Source organism: Hemiscyllium ocellatum, chromosome 18 (genome assembly GCF_020745735.1).
Source record: "Hemiscyllium ocellatum isolate sHemOce1 chromosome 18, sHemOce1.pat.X.cur, whole genome shotgun sequence".
NCBI classification, from domain to species: domain Eukaryota; kingdom Metazoa; phylum Chordata; class Chondrichthyes; order Orectolobiformes; family Hemiscylliidae; genus Hemiscyllium; species Hemiscyllium ocellatum.
The window spans coordinates 77,286,463-77,299,522 of NC_083418.1; the positions used below are offsets into that span (position 1 = coordinate 77,286,463).

At 40.3% G+C, this 13,060-nt stretch overlaps 1 protein-coding gene across 7 annotated transcripts in view; it reads right to left on the reverse strand.

The window, feature by feature from the left end:
* Window positions 1-13,060, reverse strand: part of nav2a (neuron navigator 2a) — a 590,475-nt gene that overhangs the window by 48,108 nt on the left and 529,307 nt on the right. For all 7 annotated transcript variants that reach the window (XM_060839109.1, XM_060839107.1, XM_060839106.1 and 4 more), the window contains 2 exons: window positions 1,995-2,078; window positions 1,292-1,403 (listed from right to left, as the gene is read on the reverse strand). In XM_060839109.1, the coding sequence (XP_060695092.1) occupies window positions 1,292-1,403; window positions 1,995-2,078 (196 nt within the window). The remainder of the gene's footprint in view (window positions 1-1,291; window positions 1,404-1,994; window positions 2,079-13,060) is intronic.

Consider the following 13,060-nt stretch of genomic DNA (forward strand, 5'->3'; position numbering starts at 1 on the left):
TTTCCTTTATTGATCAGAGTATTGAGTGCAGGAGTTGAGAAGTCATGTTGCGCCTGTACAGGGCATTTGTTAGGGCCACTGTTGGAATACTGCGTGCAATTCTGGTCTCCTTCCTATCGGAAATATATTGTGAAACTTGAAAGGGTTCAGAAAAGATTTACAAGGATGTTGCCAGGGTTGGAGGATTTGAGCTATAGGGAGAGGCTGAACAGGCTGGGCTGTTTTCCCTGGAGCATCGGAGCTGAGGGGTGACCTCATAGAGGTTTATAAAATCATGAGGGACATGGATAGGATAAATTGGCAAAGTCTTTTCCCTGGAGTGGGGGAATCCAGAACTAGTGGGCATAAGTTTAGGGTGAGAGGGGAAAGATATAAAAGAGACCTATGGGGCACCTTTTTCACACAGAGGGTGGTACGTGTATGGAATGACCTGCCAGAGGAAGTGGTGGAGGCTAGTACAATTGCAACATTTATGAGGCATTTGGATGGGTATATGAATAGGAAGGGTTTGGAGGGATATGGGCCGGGTGCTGGAAGGTGGGATTAGGTTGGTCGGCATGGACGGGTTGGACCGAAGGGTCTGTTTCCATGCTGTATATCTCTATGACTCTATGACCTCCCCTGTACGTAACCACAGGCCAAAGATAGAAATGACAACATTGTGACACGGTGCGTGTTAATCTTGTTTGTTAAAGGATTTGTATTTTAAAGCACTGTCAAATCATTCACCACCTTAGTCAGACATGTGGATCATAGTCTCCCAGTGAACATTATCTGGTCTTATCTTCAAATAACAATGGTTTTTTTTCACTAATCCTTGTGAATGATTTGTAGGTTTACATCAAAAAAGACAAAAACAGATATAACTAATTTTGGTGAGATAGGAAAGATATGGATCTTTGTTAATCAAAAAAGGGACAGATGTATGTTGCTTATCTTTTCACTTTTGTTGTAACATTGACTTGTACACAAATATAATAAAAGCCTAAAATCCGTAAAGCAAACATTATCTTGGTAAAACTTTGCTAATTACAATGAATTTCCATTGTGCTCAGACCTGGGAGACTGTTTGATTCTAAAGGACATTTTAGTTAAAGATAGTTTAAAACTGGGAAACTTGCCTGATGATAAAAGGAAGGACTCTACAACCCTCACATATCACAACTGTTTACTGGTGGGGTGGATCTGTGATTATTTATCATCAGGAAGTATGAGTAAGAGCATTGCAAACAATCCTTCGCAGAGAATTCCTTAAAGCAATACATGATAACTCTTTGACAGACGTCCCTACCTTTACAGGACAGTTCTGGTGTGTTGATGACGCCATTGATTGCAGCTTGGGCTGCAGCATTCTGCTTCTTGAGCAGTTCGATGGTTTTTCGCAATTCATTAAGTTCAGAATCCTGAACATTGAAGAAATGGCAGGTATTAAGACATTCCTTACAAATGAAAATATACTCCATTTCATTATTGTCTTGTTTAACTGTACTGACTTCCTGGCTTTTCTCAAAGCTGAAGTACTGCTTATTGTGGCAAACATACACGAATTGAATTGTAAACTGTATTATTCAAAGTAGTGTCATTAGAATTAAACTTCTCTTTACTGGTTGTATGGTATAATGTGTTGTCGACATAATAAAAACAAAAAGTCCTAGGGGAAGGGAAACAACATCTAATGCACCTTCCTGTTGTTCCAGCAGCTGCTCATAGTCACATGTTTTGCTTAAAGATACCTGGTGGGTTCTCATGCTACAGTGGTAGTGTCCCTATCTCTGTGCCAGGAGACCAGAGTTCATATTCCACTTGCACTAGAGGTGTGTAACAACATCTATGAAATGGTTCATTAGAAAATACCAAAGATAGCTGGTCTAATTTACTCTGGAAGTCACATATCTCGTAAAACTTCCACTTGTCCCAAAACAAGCCATCCTCACAATAAACCAAGCTTATTACACCACAGTACACAAATTAAACAGGTGGCAGGCAACACTGACCTTCTGTTCAGCAGTCATGGTTAAACTTTGCAATCTTCCTGTCATGTTAGCAAGACTTTGCTCAAAAGCTGCTACCAGGTGAGCCTGTTTGTTCAAAGCACAAAGAATTTCCAATAAAATTCACGTAGCAAATTACATCAGCAAGCCAGCAGGTGAGATGATGGAGTAGTGGGAATCCAGGAATCCAAGACTGGGGTGTGAGGGATGTGGTTTCATATCCTACCACAGGAATAAACAGAGTTAAGTTTTTTAAAAATTCATTCATGTGACAAGGGTGTCACTGGCTGAGCCGGCATTTATTGCCCATCCCTAGTTGAGAAGGTGGTGGTGAGCTGCATTCTAGAACTGCTGCAGTCCATTTGGAAGAAATGGTGATATATTTTCATGCTTGGATGGTGAGTGGTTTGAAGGGGAACTTGCAGTTGGTGATGTTCTCAAGTATCAGCTGCCCTTGTCCTTCTGGATGGTTTAGAAGGTGCTGTATCTAAGGAACACCAGTAAAATTCAACTAATAAATCACAAATTGAAAGTAATCTCTGTGACAATGGCCAGAAAGCTAGTCTCAGTTGTCATCTGAGTCATGCACGTCCTTCAGGAGAGAAAATCTGCCATCCTTACCCAGTCTGGGCAACAGCAATGTGGCTCTTAACGGCCCTCTGAAACAGGCCTTGCAGGTCACTCAGTTTAGGGGTGATGAGGGATGGGTATCAAATGCTGACCTTGCCATTGCCCTGGAAACCTTCAGAGGCAACCAAAGGAGTCGCTGATGCAGAGGCAGGCTTTAGGGAAAGTCACCTTTGGTGTTCTGGAAATTCCAAAATAGCACTTCATTTATCATGCCAACTTATGACCTTCCACCCAAACCTATTGCCCCATACAAATGCATTAACAACTGGATGAGGGAAATACCAACAAATGTTTCCCACCCAACTCTCTGTGGCTTTACAACCTCCAAGCCATTTCACCCAGTGTCCCCTATGTGCAGATGTCAGAACACATATGGAAATGAAATCGAAAGTGTTCTAAGTGTCCACTGATTTAAAAAAACACTCTCATTGACAAAGGTTTGTTAACTATGTGCAGCCTCAATTAACAACTTGATCCCTAATAAAGTCAAGTATTTGTTTGACAGCTTCATTTCGAAGACTTTATATGCACTTGGAGGTGTTTTGGCTAATCCTGCAGTGTGTTCATCCAAAATGTCAGATTCTGGGTTGTAACACACAAACAAATACCCATTTCAAAGACTTCAGGACATAATCACGGACATTGATATGAAGCTTCAAGAAATGTCTCAATATTCAACTCCTATTGGTGAGAATGGAATTTAGTCAAACTTTCTAAGCATCAAGTGAAAGCAGAGTGAGGGAAAACAAAGGGAACTGTCCCAACTCAGGGTCAGAGGAATGCTGCTTAGATACACATTGGGAATGAAGAGAACCCTACACAAAAACAGACCTTCAACTTAAACCAGTGTTGCTGTTAATGAATTCAAGTTGATAGAAATGGTTTAGACAGGAAACAGAATGAGAGATGAAGAGTCCCATCAAACCCCTCTGAACCAGAGGAAGGTTTTCAATATTATCTGTCTGAGGAGTCAAAAGAACATCATCACCTCAACACTTCTCAGATTTGGAAACTACACTAATTCAAATGTTGGATTTATTCTGTTTTGGCACAAGTTACAAAAGTTAATATCAGGATGCCAAATAGAAATTGAGAATAAATGAACAATTTATTAACTTGTCTCAGCCACCTGTAACTAAATGCTTCCACCTCCAGCTGTCGATGAAGAGCAGGATTAGAATCCAGGTGTTAAAAATGGAGCTGGATTCACTGTTTACATCTGAGGGGGAAGATAGAGATGGAACGAGAACGTGCAATAGAGATAGTGTGAGAGCTATCGTAAGGATGCTCAAGGGAGAATGTGAGAGAAAATATGCAAGAGAAAGCATGTGAAAGAGAGAACAAGTAAGAGAGATAGCATGTGAGACAGAGATTTATGGGAAAGAGAGCGCAAGATAGAGTGAAGGAAAACATGCAAGAATGAGACAGCACATGTGAGCTTGATACAGGAAGACAGAAAGCATGAGGGAGATAAAGGGAAACCATGCAAAAAAGAGGGGAATGTGAAAAAGATATGGTGAGGGAAATAGCAAGTAAGGGCTGTGATTTGGAGATGCCGGTGTTGGACAGGGGTGTACAAAGTTAAAAATCACACAACACCAGGTTATAGTCCAACAGGTTTAATTGGAAGCACTAGCTTTCGGAGTGCTGCTCCTTCATCACCTGACGAAGGAGATATATGAGGGATGGAGTGAGAGAAAGAGAACAAGTAAGAGCGGGAGTGAAAAATAGTGTGACGCAGAGAGGCTGTGTGAGAGAAATAGCATGACAGTGAAAGAAGTCCTGCGAGACAGAGCACTAGAGTGAGAGATAGCAATCACAGAGACAGCATGAGGGAGAATGTCGGTGATTGTATGAGAAACAGCAAATGAGTGGGAGAGAGATATCGTGAAAATATAAGAGCGAGAGCAATAGCATGACAGCACAAGCTTACAGTGATAGAGAGCACAAGAGAGGAATTACAAAAGGGATAGTTCAATAGCAAGAGAGATAGTCAGAGAGAGAGAGAGAGAGAGAGAGGGAGAGAGAGAGAATGAGAGAGCCAGAGAGAAGCGAGAGAGTGAGAGACCAAAAGAAAGCAACTTGATGTAACCAGCTGTTAGGAAAGGTGTTAATGTGCCTGATTTATTATACTTAGATTTTAAAACAGTGTTTTTGGGTTGGTTACTTTTCTAAATATTTTAAAACAATAAATAGGTCCTTGTGGAACAGTGACCTTCTCCACTATCTATCAGAAAACAGGGAACTCCTGCAGTATGAGTGCAACATTGTGTTTATTGCAGTGGATTACGAAGGAAAAGTCACCTTTGGTGTTCTGAAAATTTCAAAAAGCAAACAAAATTAGCTTTGTTTCGGTTTGAGATATTCAGTGACTGATTTCAGTTTGGGAAACCGAGACAGAGGCAATCCAGAGGAGATGACTGAGTCCTAAAGAAGGGACTTTGCAGAGAAGTCAAGGAAATAAATTATCTCAGTGTAAAGGTTTAACTTGTGAAACTTTCAAACCATTTGGTTAGAATTCCTCAGTATATTTGAAGCTGAAGAAGTTTAAGCTCACTTTTGATAGTATTCGTGCAAAAAAAACTCCATAGTTCACAGGATAAAAACTGGGATGAATCAGTTAAATCAAACTTAGGTATGTAATTTACCTGGATTTGAATTGGTACAGAGTGATAGTGTTGGAGAAACAATTGTTTTAATTGGTGTTTGATACTTTTCCAATTTTGATCAATGTCTAGATAGTGTGGGGATTTTTTTGAGTAAAATCCTTTGGTTCCTTTGCAGCCTTGTTTCAATGAATGACTACCAAGTTAACTAGAATTAAAAAGGATTATGATCAATCAGACCAGATTTCATTCTGAGATTTGATTTGTTGAATTGTACCATCAGCTATGATCATACGGTTTAAATGCACTCCTACGTTCCCACAAATAATTACATCCTGCACTTTCCAAGTCATTGGGATTCACTTCATAAAACATTTTGAAAACAAAATGTTGCAACTTGTTCTTTGTTGGTGATAAAATGCTCTCATTACTCCAAAATGTAATAACTTTAATCACGGATTCAAAACAATGTGTCATCAAATTAGTCAGAATTATGCAACAAAAAGGAGAGATTTTGAAACCTCCCACCCAGGGGAAACAGGCAATCAAGCTCACGAAATGGGGTGAATGAGCTTGCAGTAAGATGTTGCCAGGAAAGAAGGGTTTACGTTATAAAATTAGGTTGGGACTTTTTTCACTGGAACGTAGGAGATTGAGGGGTGACCTTATAGAGGTTTATAAAATCTTGATGGGCACAGATAAGATGAATAGTAAAGGTCTTTTGCCTAGGGTGGGGGAGTTCAAAACTAGGGGGCATATTTTTAAGGTGAGAGGAGAAAGATTTAAAAAGGACACGAGGACAACCTTTTTACACAGAGCGTGATTAGTGTGTGGAACGAACTGCCAGATGAAGTGGTGGATACAGGTGCAGTTACAACATTTAAAATTTGGATAAGTACATAAATAGAAAGGTTTTGGAGGGATATGGGCAAAACACAGGCAGGTGGGGCTAATTTAGTTTGGGAACATGGTTGGGGTAGACTATTTGGACCGATGGGTCTGTTTCCATGCTGTCTGACTCCATAACTCTAATTTTGCACTCTTCGTTTGTATTGGTGGCCTGGGTGACCATCAAGGGAGAGCACAGCAAGCTTAGATATTTAAAATCAAGAATAAATCAAGAAATCTGTTGAACTGTCCCACAACAGCCCCACATCACTCACCTCCCCACATGGCACTCCGTTTGACAACCAAGTTATACCATTCGTGCTGCTTGGTTTTAAGGTCATGCACAATGACGTCTGTGGAAAGTGTAATTTCACCATGTCTGCTGCATGATACGTGAGTGCTCCCAGGAACACTCCATCGCTTTGAACATTTTTAACAAGCCTGTAGCTGAAACAAAGTGGTTGGAGCTACACACTCTCTGGGTGGTCCTAGACAAGGTGCACAAATTTGAGACAGCCTCCATTTCAAACATGAGGGTCCGTCTTTTCAAACATTCTTTAGTTACACATCTCACACAGCAGATAAAATGATAAACGCCGATCATTTTCAGGAGTCCAAACAGAGGAAATCTAACCTAGTGATATCTAACCTTTCAATTCCATTTTATGGGGTCTGTGGGCAGTTGGTTAGCTCAGTTAGATGGATAGCTGGCTTACAATGTAAAGCGATGCCAACAGCATGAGTTCAATGCCTGCACTGGCTGAGATTATCTTCAAGGTTTTAACTCCTCAACCACTCCCCTTGCCTGAGGTGTGGTGACCCTTGTATTATACCTGTACCAGTTGTATGTGTGCATCTAATGACACAGCAGCCCTATAGTGATGATGGTGACTTTACCATACTTGGTCCACCCCAGTCCCATTATTACCTTCCAAACACAGTCAAGCTTTGATCAGGAAAATGGAGCAGATTGAACTGTAATGTGTTGCTGGGGTACATTTTGTTATTGGGTGTTGCTAACCATTTGTTTCTCATTCCTAATTGCCCCAAAAACTGAGTGACTTGCTTGGATATTTCAGTAAAGAGCTAATCACATTGCTGGGGATCAGGAGGCACATGTAGGCCAGGACTTCCCCAAAGGACATTAGAGACCAAGGTGGGTGTTTGTCAACACTCAATAGTAGTTTCATGGTCACCACTAGTGAGGCTAGTTTTGAATTCCACATCCAGTAATTGAATTTAAATTCCAGCCGTTGCCATAGCAAGATCCAAATAGATGCTGCAGGAACACAGTTATCTACACTCTGGGTGGTCTGAGATCAGCTACACAAATTTGAGACAACCCTTATTTTATTGTCTCAAACTGTTGGATTACTACTGGAGTGACACTACCACTATTGTATCATCACATCACAGAAACTCGATAGAATAGCAACAGGCTATTCAGCCCATTGAACCCACACCGAGCATCCGAAGAGTATCCCACCCAGACCCACCACACCATGCCCATCTTCGCCCCCACTCCAATTCTATCCATATAATCTGGTATTTCCCGTTGCCCATCCACCATCCCAGGACACGATGGGTAACTTAGCCTGGCCAATTCACCTAACCTGCACATCTTTGTGAGGCTGTGTCTCCATCCTTGACAGTTAAGCTTTGTTCAGAGGCTGGAAAAAGTGCTTAGTAGAAAACAGTGTGGAAATATTTTAAAAAAGTAAAGATGAAAGAACTGAGTAAACAGTGCAGAGGGCAACAGTGTTCAAATGTTAGCTGTCTCTCTGATTTGAAGTTGGCTTGCAGAATTGCGATCCATCACCTCACTATGTAACCTACCAAACAATAAAAAAATTAGAACTTATAAGGGACCAGTAGATTCATTGATCAGTATCAAGAATGTAATGCAGCAAAAAGCCTATCCCAGGTGAAGATATTTTCTATTCGACATGTTAACAGGTGTACTTCCAACTCTTGAACCCAGGCCTCCTGGCTTAGCAGTAGAGACACTACCACTGCACTACAAGAGCCTTCAGAGGTGGTGGAGGGGGAAACTATTATAGACATATACATATTAGACACTAATTTAATTCACATGTGAGGACTCAATTGATTTCAGGTAGACCAATTGTTATCAGAATGTGGTATCAGATCGTGTGATGTTGTGTGAAAATTTAGCATGACCTTGTTTATTTGAATTCTGTCACAGTAACAGCTTAATGACAGCTTTACTCACAGAAACCAGGCCCACTCGCACTATTAATTGTTGCTTTGCCTAACTGAGGTTGCATGTAGGTGGAGTTAAGCACTTAATTCAAATGCAAACATTCTAATGAGTTGGTCACATTGCTTCATATTGGAAAATACTTTGTTTCATGGGGTTATTTAAACCTGCTGAGTAGCGTCATTGGCTGGAAAGTATTTCTCTGTGTGGCTGGTTAGAGATGTCAGTGAATGATGCATTTACAAGATCCAGATTGGTGTCAGAAATTGAGTGGGGAAAGCAAGAATGATTTATAATCATTTGATTCCTGCAACACACCCCCTGCTTTGCGATCATTGATATTATTAATCTTAATGTGCACTTGTTTTCAAGGTATGCCTGGATTCCTGGTAAAGGCTGTAATTTCTGATTCTGTCATGTATCTTATCAACATTCATTTGGTCTTCAGCCTTCCACAACACATGATTTATTACTTGACTGGGTGCACACGTCTATACAATATCTATGCCACAGAACTATGGTTACATCTTTGAATCAGACATTTTAGTGTTTTCATCCACAACTTATATGGCAGAAACTGGCCTATAGAGCAGGGATCCTTGACCATATTACTTCTATTTCTTGCTTTGGTTGTGTCATCATCACAGACTGTTAACATTGATATGGATGGTGCTGGTTACACAAGGCAAGAGCTACTGAGATGGTCATCCTGATAATGAAACCTTTAGTGGAAATTAACTCATCATGCATCTTGAAGATATGATGTGATGGGACTGTGAATGTTCCCTTTAGCAGTTTGCTCCATTGTGGGATTGTCCAGGGAAAGGAAGGTTGTTGATATGTTAGAGATATATGATCTTTATAGTCATTTAGTTTGGGAGCTTGGGGATTATGGTCAGCATGGACTGGTTGGATCTGTTTCTATGCTGTATGACTCCATAAGCATGACTCTGTAGGTTATGTGGACGGCAACCTTGTGTTTAGTCATTGTTGGCGGGCACCAGGCAGCTGTTTCTGAGAAGGCAATGGCCTGGTGGGATTATTGCTTGACGATTAATCCAGAAATCCAGGACGACTTGCTGGGTCCTGACTTCAAAGCCCATAATGGCAAATACTAGAATCTGAATTCAAGATTAAAAAAACTCAAATTAAGAATCTAGTGATGACTGTTAAACTATTGAGAATTATCAGAAGAGCCCATCAGGTTCACTAACATCCTTCGTGAACCAGTGTGACGCCAGACCCACAGCAACGTGGCGGACTCCTAACTGCCCTCTGGACAATTATGAAAGGCCAAAAATTCAGGTATAGTCAGTGATGCCCAAAGCCTTTGCATGTTTTTTTTAATCAAATTGCCAGTAGTCCATCTCATATTTTACAAAACATCCTTACAGAACATTGGGCAGCATGGCAGCTGAGTGGTTAGCATTGCAAAGACCTGAGTTTGATTCCCACCTTGGGCAATTAATTCTGTGGAGTTTACACATTTTCCCCATGTCTACATGGGTTTTCTCTCACAATACAAAGATGTGCAGGTTAGGTAAATTGGCCATGCTAAGTTGTCCATAGTGTTCAGGGATGTGTAGGTTGGTGCATCAGTCTGGGGTAAATATAGAGCTATGGGGTAGGGGAATGAGTCTGGGTGGGTTACTCTTCAGAGGGTCGGTGTGGATTTGTTGAGCCAAAGGGCCTGTTTCCACACTGATTGGATTCTATTCTATGATCCAGATATCAATCTATATTCCCTTTGCTATTGTGATTCTCATTCCAAAACTTAGATCGAGGATGGGAAATTGGTTTCTATACTGATTTACGTAGAATAAGGCCACACCTCTTTGAAACTTTTTTTATCTTTGTTGTATCTCTCATCATCCCACAAACAACTAGCAAACTCCAGGACTATGGGGAGAACGCTGGTAAGTGGAGTTGAAATGCCCATGAGCCATGATTGAATGGCGGAGTGGACTCGATGGGCCGAATGGCCTTACTTCCACTCCTATGTCTTATGGTCTTAGGACTGGATAAACAAACACTTGATAAACTATAATTCCCTTTTGTTTTGTAAATCCAAAGGTTCCTCCTCTGAAATCCAAGAACCCAAGGAACCAGTCCAGGATTAAGCAAAATAAAAATGGAAAATGGTACAGAAACTCAGCAGGTCTGGCGGCATTTGTAATGACAGAAGCAGAGTTAGCATTTCAAAACAATTATGACTTTTGTTCAGAACTGGGGAACTGAGGAAGAATGGTATTGGACACAAAACATGAACTCTGTTTCTCTCTTCATAGATGCTGCCAAACCTGCTGAGTTACTTCAGAACTTTGTGTTTTTAATTGCATTTCTCTAGCATCACAATAATTTGCTTTTGTTTCAGAGCTCAGTAACATTAGTCTACATTGAATGGAACGTTAGATTTGGAGCTTCATTTTTCTCTCAAAGATTCAAATGTGAATTATATTGCAGAAGAATTTAATTAAAATGTGGTTCAACCTTAACCTACTATCAGTGGTTGTTGTTGGACCTATGATAGAAAGGGTGGCTACATTAGGAACTAACTGTGCTCCCTCAGATCAATTCAGATTTGGGAATTACTGTGGAATTCATCCCATTCCGGTTCAACAACTGTCTTCAATTTGTTCGTGGACATTGTTAAAATAATCGCAGGGTCTTTAGTGCCATCTATTTGCAGTTCCATTGTTAAATAATTTAATCACCTGATTATATTTGTAAAGAAACATCTTCATGGATGATCAATCCTGACAGACTGATGCACAGAAAAAATAGAACAAATGTTGCATAAAAGTTTCACCGGATGAGCAAGGCTGCAGGCTCGTAAACAAAATTGTCATTGTATCTGTGTAGATTGAGATCAAGCTTTCCCATCGTTTGTGGGTTAGGCCCGTCATTGTTTCGGCAGACAAAAATCTGAGTATCAGTACAGTGATAAACATAGATATAACTGAGCTCTGTAAAGAAAACATGGTGTTATCATGCAATGAAAAGAAACAGATTAAACTATGGATGTAAGATTTGGTCTTTAGGCAAAGTATTAATTGCATTAACCCTATTTCAAGTGCACAGCAGAATAAGTTCAAGAGGCTAATTGGGCAAAGTCCTGCTTGTTAATCCAACACTATTGTACACCATATAGCTGGGGTACACCAACATCAATAAAATGCCACCGCACTTTCAACCTTTATAATCAGCTGAAGCACTTCAGCTAAAATTCATTGTTGTGATTTCTCAAGTTTGTAAAGCAGTAACATAGGATTCTTTAACTCCAGTTTCAATTCATTGTTTTACTTTGTAACTGTTACTATTGTTGTTGGTTATGGATCTGGTAGGACCTGAAAGATCTATGATCCTATCGTGAAGATCTGGTGGAACAGAAAGGTAGGATCTGGTGGGAGACAGACTAGGGTTCAATCCTCCTAACTGTCTTGACCATAATGTAGACCCTATTCTTATAATCTGACAATAGTTCCAGCAATGAAATAAACTACATCTTGTTTATTCTCCAAACTCTTCTGATTTCACCCTCGCACTCACTGGACCAAAAGGGGAGGTGATGGCCAAATGGTATAATCACCAGATTATTCATCTAGAGACCCAGGTAATTTTCTGGGAACTCATCCTTGGCAGATTGTGAAATTTATATTCAATTAAAAAAAAGTCTGCAATTAAGAACAATTCATGTTTGTGAGCTGTTGTCAGAAACAAACCAATGTGTTTTCGGGAAGGACACTGCCTTCCTTATTCAGCCTGGCCTATATGTGACTCTAGACCTAGAGCAATGTGGGTTCTCCTCTGGACAACAGAGAACGGACAGTAAATGCTGGCTTGGCTAGTGACACCCACATCCTGAGAACAAATAAAACAAAGTGGAATTTAATTAAAAGATACAAATGGCATCACACATTCAATCACCAGCAATGACCTTTCTAATATAGCTCCATTAAGGAAGTTCTCCATTGGCTCGGAATAGTTCTGCCAAGAAGTGAACATCGATCATATTTTTGTTTTAATTAAAGTGAAATTTAGGAGTACGGTGGCTCAGTGGTTAGCACTGCTGTCTCACAGTGCCAAGGACATAGGTTCAATTCCAGCCTTGGGTGTTTGTCTGTGTGGAGACTGCACATTCACCCTGTGGCTGTGTGGGTTTCCTCCAGGTGCTCCAGTTTCCTCTCTCAGTCCAAAGATAAACAGCCTAGGTGAATTGGCTATGCTTACCACCGTGCCATCCACTTGAGGGGCTGAATTCTTCAGGAATTAAGAAATGTGGGTAGCAAGAAGACAGTGGATAAAATGTAATTTTAAGAGAAACTGACAATAGTTAGAATGTATTAAATGTTTAAAGTGATAGAAAGTAATTTAGACTGATTGAAGCAGCCAAGGAAATATTTTGAACAAACATTAATTAAGAAAATTGGTCTGTTATCAGGAAGGAACAGTATTAACCAGTCCAGAGATGGACTGTAGGCTTTAATTTTGCAATTACAGACTGCTCAACAATGTAAGCAGGCCACGCTGTGCACAATATTCAGAAAACATTTACATTGCTGCTTCAGTCTTGTATCAATCATCAAATAGCAACAAATGTGCAACTTCCCAAAAGTAATAGGCAATAATAATGTTTTAATCTCAAACCATGTGCCAGGCAATAATCTGTACAATACAATCAAAAGAGTTTGAGAGCTACTTCAGAAAAGAATGATGGAATACCA